Genomic DNA, 14,505 nt, shown 5'->3' with positions numbered 1-14,505 from the left:
GGCTGCTCTAGCGTTGTTTCAAGCGCAGCGAAGGGTACTCTGTTGAAAGAAACCAAGTCTGTGATGGTGCTTCCCGGTATCTTCTCATCGAATAAATGAGTTATCGCTATCACCAAAACAGAAATCGATGGAATCCGCGCCCTCGGGTTATGACTCACTGGAATTAGTTTTGCATTTTTTCTCGTTCGAAGATCTCTTTGCTTCTCCAGCTCGTCTTCGACAAAGGACTCCAACGCATTCCTTGTCTCATAAAAGACTTGAAGTGGTCGAAAAACTTCGTTACCTTCACGCGTCTGTTGTAATGAAACATTTTTCTCCAGTGGGTTTGAGTAAGAAAAAAGGTTCTTTTTTGAAAAGACTTTTGCAGATATGAAGCTGGGCCGCACGATGGTCCAATACACCTCCAAAGCTTTTCCAATGTCCTTGCTGATGTAATGCAATTTCTTATCAACCTGAGACCCCGGTTGCTCTGTTTCTAACACCAATTGTTCTGGCGCAGGATGTCGTTTAGCCGCATATATAACTTGACTCACCGAATGTACAGAGTGTACAGTTAAGTTTGAATTTTCGAAATTAGTTAATGAAGGTTTCAGGAAGGTCAACAGATAAGTTATAATAGCTCGGTGGAGTTGTGCCATCTCTTCGAATGTAAGTTGGCCGTTGCTCTCATATAATTCAACATTATCCCTTATCTGCAAAACGAGGCGTTCTTCAGCTGTGCTAAGAATCGTTACATCATTGATCTCCAATTCAAACGCGGGTTTAATTTGTTTCTTTGCTGAAGATGAGCGCCGTTGTTTCTGTTGTTTGCATTCGGGTTTTCAGTTGGACGTTCTTTTTTCAGGTTTTAGTGCGGTCCGTCTTTCTCCAGAAAGCCTTGCGATCTGGTTCTCCTTGTTGGGTGTAGAGTGCGGTGTAATTTCGATTTGACCAATCACTGCAGTTTTCGGTGCAATACTTTCCCTTGTCTGGATAACTTGGAAGGGTGAACTATGGGGCTCTTGCATATAATGATATGTAGAGCTTGGTGGATGTTGCACTGGGTTCAAGGGTTGATGGCTTGATGGGTGTAGATAGTAGGTGGCGAATGGTAAGCTGGTTCTTATGATTTCGGCGGGCGGCAGAGGATAGGGAGGCGGCAACGAAAAAAGTGAAGACTCGCTGTTAAACCTGAGAGATATTCGATTTCAAACATAAAGCTTCCTATATAGGCCAACGGTTTTTTTATAATAATTGTTCTTCAGAAACTTGAATGAAAAATTCTTAGTTAGAGATCAGCTTACTCCTCATGATTTCCTTGGGACTACTTTATCCACTAAACAACTAACAAAATCTAACACATATCGGATGTTCAATATTTAATGTGCACCCCAGCATTAGATAGCCTTAGATATAGAAATTGAGATAGAACGACATTGTTTTTGAATGGGAGATTCCTATAATCCTCCATATAGAAGAAAATTTTTTTATTTTTCATTAATGATAATGATAAAAAAATTATTTAATATTATTATGCTATTAATATTATAAGTTTTTTTATTACTATTATTATTATTATTATTATTATTATTATTATTATTATTATTATTATTATTATTATTATTATTATTACTTTTATTATTATGATGATTATTATTATTATGATTATTTAAAATCTGCTGTTTGCTCTAAAAAAATTTTGTTCTGAAAAAAAATTGAATTCTAGAACAAGTTAAACAAAAGTAATCAACAAAAAAGAACTGTAAACAATTGAAACGAACTGATCAATGCACATTAAATTAAATATATTAAAATTGAGTCTTAGTTAGCATATTGGCTCATGTCGTCTCCATAATGAAACATCAGCTGTTCGAAAGGCTGAATATCTTTTGTTGCCACGAAAACTACTCGCCTCCATGCACCACTCTCTTTAGATCCCCGACCATAAAACAACTTGTCGCAACAAAAATCGACGGGACGAAGATTGCATTTTGAGTTGCTTTTTCCTTCCTTTTTCTTGTAGGCATTGTTGCATAGTTGCCCAAAACATTATCGACCTGGGTGTCGAGAGCAGGGTTTCAAAGTTGCGTCAATTATTCGCCGTTTACCGTTCTGTTCAATACTCCTGCCCTCTCTTGTCAGGGTTTTCAGCACAATAATTATCCCGACTAAAACCTTTATTGTGCACCGTTTCTACCCCATGGTTGTCAAGAACAACATCTCTTTTTAGGAAAGGCGCAGTCGCTATTATGCCGCGACCCATTCCAGGTATCTGCACCATGTCAATGTTTCTCCACGTCTACTCCTCTGCCATTTTTTTCAGACTGAGTTGAAACTTCTATTTGCTGGAAAGTCGAATCTCTAAGTTTGGTTAAACTATGCTACTGAAAGTCGGGATTTCGGTTTTCTCATGGCATCAATGCACTCCAGAAGCTTAGCAACGTCATTTATTTGCTCCCACACCTGCTCCGCTGCGAATTCCTTAAGGCTCTCTCTTTCACGCGTTTCTTTATGTGGGCATGCAGCGATATGGGCGGCTGCTCTAGCGTTGTTTCAAGCGCAGCGAAGGGTACTCTGTCGAAAGAAACCAAGTCTGTGATGGTGCTTCCCGGTATCTTCTCATCGAATAAATGAGTTATCGCTATCACCAAGACAGAAATCGATGGAATCCGCGCCCTCGGGTTATGACTCACTGGAATTAGTTTTGCAGTTTTTCTCGTTCGAAGATCTCTTTGCTTCTCCAGCTCGTCTTCGACAAAGGACTCCAACGCATTCTTTGTCTCATAAAAGACTTGAAGTGGTCGAAAAACTTCGTTACCTTCACGCGTCTGTTGTAATGAAACATTTTTCTCCAGTGGGTTTGAGTAAGAAAAAAGGTTCTTTTTTGAAAAGACTTTTGCAGATATGAAGCTGGGCCGCACGATGGTCCAATACACCTCCAAAGCTTTTCCAATGTCCTTGCTGATGTAATGCGATTTCTTATCAACCTGAGACCCCGGTTGCTCTGTTTCTAAGCCCAATTGTTCTGGCGCAGGATGTTGTTTAGCCGCATATATAATTTGAATCACCGAATGTACAGAGTGTACAGTTAAGTTTGAATTTTCGAAATTAGTTAATGAAGGTTTCAGGAAGGTCAACAGATAAGTTATAATAGCTCGGTGGAGTTGTGCCATCTCTTCGAATGTAAGTTGGCCGTTGCTCTCATATAATTCAACATTATCCCTTATCTGCAAAACGAGGCGTTCTTCAGCTGTGCTAAGAATCGTTACATCATTGATCTCCAATTCAAACGCGGGTTTAATTTGTTTCTTTGCTGAAGATGAGCGCCGTTGTTTCTGTTGTTTGCATTCGGGTTTTCAGTTGGACGTTCTTTTTTCAGGTTTTAGTGCGGTCCGTCTTTCTCCAGAAAGCCTTGCGATCTGGTTCTCCTTGTTGGGTGTAGAGTGCGGTGTAATTTCGATTTGACCAATCACTGCAGTTTTCGGTGCAATACTTTCCCTTGTCTGGATAACTTGGAAGGGTGAACTATGGGGCTCTTGCATATAATGATATGTAGAGCTTGGTGGATGTTGCACTGGGTTCAAGGGTTGATGGCTTGATGGGTGTAGATAATAGGTGGCGAATGGTAAGCTGGTTCTTATGATTTCGGCGGGCGGCAGAGGATAGGGAGGCGGCAACGAAAAAAGTGAAGACTCGCTCTGGGATACCTCATATTCATTGTATAGAGTTGTCATTTTCAGGTATTTGAACAAATCAGAATTTTATGTGCAAAGTGACGTCTGAGATTCGACAAGAATTCAGAGCAACTGACATCAATAAGGGGTTTTAAATGAATCAATATCAATACCTATTAACAATTTTGTTTTTTTATTGTCAGTTTGTTTTAATTGTCAGTTTGTCTAACAGATTTTAATCGTCGCGAATTCGTTTGGAGGCAGATGACTGGAAGACCTAAAAAAATTTCTTGGATGAAGTGCTGATTTTAAAAAAGATTCATGTTGTTTTTAAAGCCTATTAACAGTGGGTTCAAAATGAAATAATATCAATTATACCAATTAGTATATGGGATATAGATATAAATTTAAAAATGGGTTATAGATATCTTTTATGAGTTTCATAGTCATTTTGTTCCACCAATTCATCATTTCAAAGCTACAATTTGTCTCAAAACGATCAAAGTTAATACTAACATTCTCACTAGTGAACATTTCTGGACTCATAGGATCAAGAACTCAATCACGAACGGCTAGATCGAGGTAACAGAAGTTGCAAACAATGATATTCTTGTCCCGGAAACGGTGAAACAGTATCCCATGACATACACGAATTACCCAAAATATCCTTTCGCAGTATTGAAGACGATAATATAACGCTTCTAGCAACATCGCCATTAACTATATCTCCGCCAATTTTTTCACACCTAAGATTTTTAGATAGAACTGACATGACTTCCTTGTCTGCTGATCTTCCAGTGATCGGAGGATGGGAATTTGATTCAGACAATGACGCTTCATGGTCACGTTTCAAGCAAATTGAGTGCGTCAGAACAATCGGAGCGAGAAGACTGGGTGATCCAGAAGAAACCTTGATTTGTTTTATCAATAACAATGTGGAATTTGACATTATGGACGATATTGCCTGGATCCGATCATTATCCTCTGCGCTTTTCTTAAAAGTGGAGCATGACACGAAGGAAAGGTTACCATCAATTGCTTTAGCGCACCAGTCAGATTGTGAGATTATCCCAACCGGAAGCTTGGAGTTTCAAACAAGAAACTCAAGATTGTGAGATTTACCCATTGCAATATATTGTTTTACTCTTTTGTTACTTTCATCTATCCAAATGTTCTTTTTGGTTGTTTTGAATTAATATTTTAGCTTTTGAACCTTTCCAGAAGAGTAGAATTGCATCTCAGAAAAGTAGTCAGCAGTAATTTGCCATCTCAGAAAAATAGTCAGCAGTAATTTGCCATCTCAGAAAAAATCTCAACAGTAATTTGCCATCTCAGAAAACGGGTTGGAGGCATTTGAATCGTTTCAGAAAAGTATTAGAAGTTTTGAATATAGTCAGTGATGTATTATTAGATGATGCTGATGATGATGATGATGATGATGATGATGATGATGGTGATGATGACGATAAAGAAAAGCAGTGCATAATATAATTTCATTCTCGAATGAAAAGGAAGGAGCGCCAACAGTGGTACGTTGAATTAGAAAAAAAGCTAAAACGTTCAAAATCTCGTACTTGGTACACTTATTACCCGCTAGGAGATTTTCTGAACTGAAAAGAAAGACAGGTATTTTAGTCTGAAAACGTTTTAGTCTGAAAACAATCTGCCAGAATACTCAATTTTTGGTGCATCGCAACTATCTGTTTGATAAATACTAATAACTAAGGTCATCCGTTCACCGATGCTGAGGGCACAAAAACTCTATGTCTGAAGTTGTTCACCGTTAACAATTTGTACTTACACTGTTGGTGCTTCCTCGCTGTCTGTTGTTGTTGACAGTTAACAACCTGTACTTACTCTGTTGGAGTTCGATCGGGCAATTGGGTGATGATATTGCAATAATTTTCAAGTGATCATATGATATGATGATGATGACCATATGACGTCCATATCGGTTCCTTGATTTTTTATCAAGAAGGAATTTAAGAACTCAATCATTCAATTAAAACCCTAGTCATAAACTAATACAATATTTGCAAAATTTGATGGGGTTGGTGGGGGGGGGGGGTTATTGGGTTTGTAGTCAATGTTGCGTAAGGGGATCTTCAAAGGATTTTAAAAAAACATGCTTGTTCTACAATTTATTGAACAAGATATGTTGTTTCGTACACTTTGTAATTCAATGTCGTTCCTTTGAACAATTTTCAAATGATATATTTTATCCAATTAAATTACACTTATTTGCAAACAATTCATTCTGTTTTCAATCATTCAAAGTTATTAATACGAATTTCATTCTGTCCTTAGCACTGCCGCCTCTGTTCAGATGTAACAGAGCCGGAACAAGAACCCGCATGTCTTTGCGTTACTTAATGATATTTTTCTGGAAAGGTTTGACGTTAAATTTGAAATAACAAATGACAGAGAGAGAAAAAGGTATCAATCATGATTAAGAGCCAAATACACACAACCGAAAGATTTACATTGGTATAGCTACGTTTATTGAAAATCGATTTAAAATCTAGACATTGTCGAATTTATAGTTTGAGTTTCTAAATGGGGAAAACTCGCCATCTGGCATTTCTGCTAAAGCATTTGATGAAGGTGTTTCATCTGTTTGCAACTCCACTCTGAATAGAAGTGCCGAAGACGATGGTCGGACTCAAGCAATATATGTCATTTTTTCGAAGTCCCGAGTGTTGTTGATATAAAGCACTGGGGTTTCATCAGTGTCGTCAATTCTTGTCACCTCTGTTGGACTGACAAGCTCTATTTGGTTAAAATTTGGCCATAAAGGGTCAATTGGATCACCATTTAAATGCCCACTTCCCGCTACTGTTGAGGTAGTTGTCCGAAGTTCTAAATGGGACTCAATTGCTGGCGATGGGTTAGTGGGTGATACTGGGGATTCTCCAAATGTCCAAATTGCTCTCCTGTGTAAGTGCTGGTAAGTATCCGAAGGATTCTACTAAGGAAACTGTTGGGGGAGTTTTTGATGAGTATAATTGTTGCGGTGAGAATTCAAAGGATTCTAGTAAGGAATCTATTGTGGGTTTTATTGATGAGCAAATTTGCTGCGGCGTTTCTGGTACGACTAACTCGTTAGTCTCAGCTAACAGCTCTGATCTCGAAAGACTGCTGAACAAACCAACGCTACTAATTGTGATTTTGCCCTGCGGAGTTCGAAGAGCTCCTCTCAATCTCATTTGTGAACGGTTTCTTGTACATATGGGGGGAGACATGATTTTTTAAAGAGTGAATTGCTACTAAAATTTAAAGCGAATTGTTATTAAAAACTTTTTCAACTTTAAAGTGGACTGACAACTGGTTGAGATATATTTCCTTCTGACAAAGTTTCCGTATGACATATAAAAAATTTGTATTGACTCAACGTTCATTATTTTGAGTGATTTTTAATCAGCATTTAATTAAGTTGTTAATTGAAATCAATTTCAATCTCAATTAAACATCATCGAAGTCCAATTTTTATTATTTAGTAATACGGTTTAGTGAAAATAAGCCTCAGGTGTTATCATGGTCAAGTATATTTTTAAATGACATCAGTCTCTTTCTCAATTAAACATATTCGAAATTCACTATTTTTTAATTGCGGTTTACTGAAATTAAAAATCATACATCAACAGTATATACATTATTAATAATAAACCTCCGGCATTATCATGATCAAAAAAGGGGCTTATCAGGTGGTTTCATTCAGAGTTCGTTCTGGTGTGGCGGATTAAAAGAATCCCCCGTCCAAAAATTGCCCAGACTAGGGGCCCCCTAGACCGAGCTTGCTGCTTTGTCCAAGATTTTAACTCTAATCTACTACATATTGACCTCATCAATTCATTAACCGTTACTAATGAGATAGTTGTGTCAGGAGACGATGTCGAAGATGAGGAAGTGCTGATGCCAGTAGTTCTCCCCAGAAGTTCTAAATGGGACTCCATTGCTGGCGATGGGATAGTGGGTGATACTGGGGATTCTCCAATGTCGAAATAGCTCTCCTGTGTAAGTGCTGATGAGTTTTCGATGGATTCTACTAAGGAATCTGTTGGGGGAATTATTGATGAGTATAATTGCTGCGGTGAGAATTCTAAGGATTCTAGTAAAGAATTTATTCTGGGATTTATTGTTGAGCAAATTCGCGGCGGCGTTTCTGGTACGACTAATTCGTGAGGCGCAACTAACAGCTCTGATCTCGATGACTTGCTGAACAAACAGACGCTACTAAATATGATCTTGCTTTGCGGAGTTCGAAGAGCTCCTCTCAACCTTATTTGTGAACGGGTTCTTGTACACATGGTCGGAGACATGATTTTTTAAAAAGTGAATTGCTATTAACATTTAAAGCGAATTGATATTAAAGTATTTTTCCACGTTAAAGTGGTCTGACAACTGGTCGAGATAAATTTCCCTATGAGAAAAATTTCCGTATGACATATAACAAATTTGTATTGATTCAACGTTAAATGATTTGAATGATTTTTAATCAGCATGTAGTTACGTTGTTAAATGAAATCAGTTTCAATCTCAATTAAACATCATCGAAGTTCGCTTTTTATTTTTTAGTAATACGGTTTAGTGAAAATAAGCCGCAGGTGTTATCATGGTCAAGTACACTTTTAATTGACATCAATTTTTTTTCAATTAAACGTACTCGAAATTCACTATTTATTAATTGCAGTTTACTGAAATTAAACCTCATACATCAAAAGTATGTACATTATTAAAAAAACTTAAGTCGTTATCATGATCAAGTAAGGGGCTTATCAGATGATTTCATTCTGAGTTGATTCTAGTTTGGGGGATTAAAAGAATCCCCCGTCCAAAAATTACCCAGACTAAGGCCCCCTAGACCGAGCTTGCTGCTTTGACTAAGATTTTGCCTCTAATCTACATATTGACCTCATCAATTCATTAACCGTTAATTCATCCGAAGTGATGTGAAGCCGCAAAACGCGGGTCAAGAAAACTTTTGTTATTTATCCTTCGTTTGTCACCTATTGGCTCTAAAAACATGTGTTATTGCCAACCCTAAGCTGAAGGTCACAGTTATTCGACACTGATTGGCTGTCACATGATCTTCTTCTGAAATGATTAAGTTTTAACGGCACAAAAATTTCCTGAAGTGTACCTTTTTGATGTGAACTTTTTTCAGAAAACTATTCAAAAATGGGGTAGTATTCTCCTTTCTATTTCAGAAAAGTATTACAAGTATTAACTTTTTCAGATAACTATTCTAATTACTTTACAGACGTTTGTTCCAGGTTATTCACATACGTTTGTTTCGGGTTATTCACATACGTTTATTTTGGGTTCACCAAATTAAAGAGATATTTTCCGTTTTTGCCCCAGCTTAGGTAGCCGCCCAATTGGCCGACAGGCCATTTAGCCAACAACCAAAAAGTGATAGAGCCCCTTCCCCCGCCACGCAGCCGACCGCACACGCCAGATAAAATGTCCACCAAACTAATGATATATGGACCAATGCGATTTTCTTGACCCATAATGATAAATCTGTAAATCTGCAGAGATAATGACACGTCCTCTGTTACTGGGGGGCACATATAACGTACTGGGGGGTTGCACAAACGGAAAAGAGGAAAAGATTGAATCAAAATCAAGAGAATCGGGAGTTGGGGGTTTCTATGAGTGGCAAGTCTATAAACGAGTAAGTTTATAAATGTTGGGTTAAAATAATGTTTATAAATGATAAACTATGAATAAACAAAAAAAGTTTACATATAAACAAAATTGATACTAGTGGATGTTTTGTGGCTGTACATGAAGCGGCATCAGGAAATGGTTGAACTCCACATGTGAAGGAAGCAGCTGAATGCCAACTGAGGTCCTGTAAATGAACCATAGAAAATGAAGTATAGAAAAGTAGACACACAAACAAACTCATCCTAGCCAATCACTTGTCAGGTCGCGGCCAAAAAAACGCAATTTGCATGTGGATTTCCCATGACAATGCATAAAAAGAATGGTTTTAACGTTTCATGTGGCTGCCTCTCAAGTAGGTAAATGAAATATTTAAAATAGGTTTAGTTCGTGCATGGGGAAACCGCATGACAAAGTTTGAAAACAAGCGTGCGTTGGGCGGTATTAGCATTGGGCGCCCGCCTGAAAATAGCTGAGGGGCCGCGACATGACAAAGGGGGTCATTGCTTAGTAATGTATTATCCACAAAAAAATTCAGAGGAATTCGCTTCAACCACCGAGTTAAACTCTGCTTCAGCAGTTAGAGTAAGAAAAACACTACAGTCTATTGGGTTTTACGACCCCAACTTATCAATCCAGACATCTCCCTTAACTTAAAACAAAACCTGAAGTATTCCTCCTGTTATCTATGTTCCCTGCCCAATCAGCGTCAGAAACATTCAAGAAATCCAAAATCTGACTCTTATGGAAGGTTGAAGTTCCCTTTAAATATCTAAGAACATGCGTGGCCGCTTTTCAATGAACTTTTCCAGGATTTTCAACAAATGAACCTAGAGCATTAGCAGCAAAAGAAATATCGGGGCTAATAGTCAAAGCTAGATATTTAAGACAACATGTGAATATTCGGCAGTTAGTTTTTCTCATTCTAAGATGTTTCACATTCCTCCCTGAGGACAGCCGTTCTTTATGAAAGTTTCTAATAATTTTTAGTATGTTTTACTTCGCTGATTTTTTTTTCTAGGAATTCTCATCAACTTTCATTCCTAAGAGCCACGTCAAATCTGAATACTCATTAATTGCAAATTTATTGGAAACTACAGTATAGAACCAATCCCAGAAAATTTCAGAAAGGCCTCAAAACGTTATGTCATCTACCCACAAACAAAAAAAACCTTATTTTTTCGCCCTGCTTTTTATAAACAAAAAGTCGTCGTCGTCAAAAAATTAGTTAGGAAAAAAAGTATACTCAAAAACTCAAAAATGCCTTCAAAGTCAAAAACCGGGTTATTCCAGATTGTTTCAAACCGTACAAACTCTTTTTCACTTTAAAAACAAAGGGTATTCAGTTTTCAACCAGAAGTTCAAAACCTTCAGTTTGTTTAATGGATTTATCATCCTCAATTGGAGCATTTGAAAAAGCAGTTTTTATGTCAATTTTTTTTCTATTGTTAATTGTGATAAATAGCTAGACTCATTAAAATACTTATGTTTGAAAGACTAAATGTAGGCGAGCAAGTCTCACAAATAGTTTTTCCGAATTTTTTTACTAAAATTTTTTCCAACAAAAGGATTTTTATAGCGACATATTTCACCATCACAACCAATTTTTAGAGCAAAATGCCGTCAACCTCCTACTGACTTTTTATCATTTTTCAATACAGCCTAAAAATTGTTTTAAATCAATGAATCGCATTCATTGCTCATTGCTTTGAACCAAATTCAATTTTGCAAAGCCTTATCAATAAATGTTGGGAGCAAAAAATCGATAGCAACTTGATTCAATAAAGAAACTTCATTTGATTTGTTATCAAAAACGATTATCTTTCGTGTTTTCGTATGTTTGAAAGGAAATTCATTTTCCTTTAATCTTAGGTTTCGCCACTTTTCGCCACTGTTCCCAAGAAATATTCCCTGCTCAAAGCATTCCCCGAGCCATGTTCAGAGCATTTGTCAAATAATTATTGTCCAAGCAAGCGTTATTTAAAAAAAACAGCAAGCCATAGCCAGCGAAATTCCCCAAATTCTTTCAGTTTTTCAATTTTCTTGCGGAGTATATGAAGCAGAATTTTCAAAACGATTTCCTTGGTTCCTAAAATACCGCTTAAACTTCTTTGAAATTTTTTCTCCACCTCCATCAGAAAATAAAATGCCTGGTTCTCCAACATCAATATAATACTGTTCAAACCTACCCCAGACCTCTTCTCTTGTTTTCAGAAAGTAACTATTGAAAAACGCCTGAAACTATCTAGAGATCCAGTGGCATAACAACGGCCATCAAGAGCTACAAGAAAAAATTATCCTGAGACGTCTACATTAACAATGGTCAATTTGTTTTGCTTTTGTCTTGCAATTCTTGGGAACAGGCCGCGTTTTTGACTTATTTAACTCACAGAATTCACGGCACTCATTTTTCAATCATGTTTTTTAATACACTCAACAATTTCTGGGAGGCGTTTCAAATAAAAAAATTTGTTCTGTCCCATCTTTGAATGCCTACTTGTTGAACTGTCAACATTAAAGCAATTTCATTAGATCAAGGAAACGCGTACCGCAAAAACAAGATATTTTCAGCTTCAAACGGAAACGAGATTTTACAAAAAGCAAATTTAAGTTTTGTCACAGAAAGACAGAATAACAACAGCCTTTCTAAATTTTGAAACAGAGATTAATTTTTTTTTGAGTTATCGGGTACAAATAAAGAATCTCATAGAACCATTTTTTTTCAGTTTTTTATTTCTACTTTTAGGGAAAAACTTAACATCTTTTACGAATATTGAAGAGTAACTTTTGGCATTTTGAAATATGCCAGAAAAATTTTGATCCAGTTTAGCAAAAGTAATTATTGGCTTTAATAATGTAGTTTGTTGCGCCTGATTTAGCGATAAATTCCTGATGTTCAACACAATTCTCAATCCAAAAAATTCTAAAATTTTCCTCTTATTGTTCTTCTGAAACTTAATTTTGTCTTTCTTCCGAATTATTTCTTTGTTCATTTTTCATTGCATGGGATTCAAATTTCTTGTTAGTGAAATAATTTTTTTACAAATTTTCCTGATTTTTGAGCTTAAAAAATTTTGCAATATGTCCCTTCTTGTGACAATCAATTAACGAAGTTCGATAAAGTGCGAAGAACACGGATTTGGATTTCTCTGTCTTTCTTTCGTTGCGTTTCTCACTTTCAAAATTGATCAAATCACGCTTGACTTCATCCAAGGTTTTTTTAACAATATTTCACCAGAGTGCAAAAACTATCAAATTCACGAGGAAGTTACTTCAAAGGTATCGGAAAAACATTTTTTCACTTATTGACTCATCGACTTCAAAAAAGTTTAACTGCATGTCCTCGGCTCTAGTAATATAGACTACTATATTTTCGTTACTGTATTTTCACAAATTCTTCAAATTCATTATCAGTTTTTGTAGAAACGGTCTCTCAAAACTTTGAAACCTCCTAAACAACACGTTCCAAGCATCAGACTCTTTTCTATTATACGATCGCAAAAATAAGACTGACTTCTTGTGGAGGCATCGGGAGAATTTCAAACGAAATCGCCATCTGTTTTTCGTCAAAAATTTCAATTCGTTTTCTTGCGGCCGAGTCATTTTTCTCCTGTGGGTTTTGTCCTCTCAGCTTAGGTATAAACTTCTTCTAACCTACAGTGCCGTCAATAACTTTATTCAACATCAAAACATAACTTCTTGCTTCAAACTCAGAAAAAACTCAGAAAAATAGACAAAGTCTTCTTCTTTGCCGCTAAAGAAATATTCTTTATTCGTTTTGCTATTCATGATTAAAATGGTGAACTCTTATTATGTGTTAACAAAAACATGAACTAAAATTCCAAACGTTCAACAAAGTAAAAAAAAATTAAAATCTAATCGCACATTGTATCAAACCAAGAGATTAGACCACCTAACTAAAGAACAACAAACAGGTGTTTACTTATTTAAAACATCAGAAAATATAAACAAACTTTTAACAAATGATTTTTTTCTTACAACAAAATATCTCGATATTGAAAGCAAAAAGTAGCTTTGATTTTGAAAACACTGAAAATTTAAATGTTTTTCAAACGTAAATTTATTGACTACCAGACACTCTTTAAATTCAAAACTTAACCACTTTTATTTAAAATTGTTAATAACAATCAGAGCTTTTACAAATTCTCACTGAAAAATTTTCTCTGCTTAGTATACAAGATGACCAATTTTCTTTGAGGAGGTAGTATCGATGACTAAAATTGGAGTAAAAAATTGATAAATATAGCAACTGATTCTACCACTGCGACTAAACGCAATGCGGACGAATCCTCCATAAAGTTTGTCAAACACTATATGATACTTTTCTCGTACATAATGGCCAACTTTCGTAATAATCTTAAAATAAGCAATCTATACATCATGCTTTACTAGGCTTTAACTATGTTCAATCATATTGTAGGTTTGCATATGGTTCAAATATTGTACACAATTTTACATGCCCTGCAGGGACTGTGACCAAAATCGTGTTTTGCAAATTAAATTTGTTCTACAGATCGATTAACCCTTTTAAAGAAACGGACTCGTTTAATCGTTTTGTTTTTTTGTTTCAACCCACCGTTTTTCGGTTAAATTACGAGTATTTTTTAAACGCCCGTAATCAAGCTTTGTAAAACACCCGCTGGAATCTTCAATTTAATAAATATCAAGCATAAATTTAATTCACTAAATAAAAAGTTTCGAAGTTTATCTCTCTCTCTCTCTCTATCTCCCTCTCATTGTCTTCTTCTTATTTTCTTCTTCTTCTTCTTCTTCTTCTTCTTCTTCTTCTTCTTCTTCTTCTTCTTCTTCTCTTCTTCTCTCTCTCTCTCTTTCTTTCTTCGTGTGTCTTCATCTTTCTCCCTCCCTTTCTCTCTCTTTCTCTTTCTCTTTCTCTCTCTGACTTGTTTTGGTCTCTGAAGGACACGCCCCTTTTGTCCAGGGCACTCTCTCTTCATCTTTTTTCACTCTGTCAAAGACTTCACCCTTTATGCTTCTCTTTTCTTACGTCTCACGTGTTAGTGTTCTGAGCTCATAACCTATTGACAAGGCTAGAGGGGCAAGCAGAAATTTGTAGCAGTTTGAAAACCAATTCATTATTGTTATATTATGGGTGGCAAATATATGTAGTAAAATCGGTTTATATAAATAGTGTAAGTTACCT

General features: G+C 36.3%; 2 protein-coding genes across 3 annotated transcripts in view; one reads left to right on the top strand and one right to left on the bottom strand.

The window, feature by feature from the left end:
• LOC142337492 (N-alpha-acetyltransferase 16, NatA auxiliary subunit-like) overlaps nucleotides 1-14,505 on the bottom strand; it is a 444,167-nt gene that overhangs the window by 184,581 nt on the left and 245,081 nt on the right. The window lies entirely within an intron of this gene.
• LOC142338007 (uncharacterized) overlaps nucleotides 4,424-14,505 on the top strand; it is a 71,019-nt gene continuing 60,937 nt past the window's right edge. Inside the window, exon 1 of the mRNA XM_075387641.1 lies at nucleotides 4,424-4,677. Within this exon, the coding sequence (XP_075243756.1) occupies nucleotides 4,424-4,677 (254 nt within the window). The remainder of the gene's footprint in view (nucleotides 4,678-14,505) is intronic.

Source organism: Convolutriloba macropyga, chromosome 4, assembly GCF_964194025.1.
Source record: "Convolutriloba macropyga chromosome 4, txConMacr16.3, whole genome shotgun sequence".
Lineage (NCBI taxonomy): Eukaryota > Metazoa > Xenacoelomorpha > Acoela > Convolutidae > Convolutriloba > Convolutriloba macropyga.
This window is presented reverse-complemented; position numbering and strand designations above follow the sequence as displayed.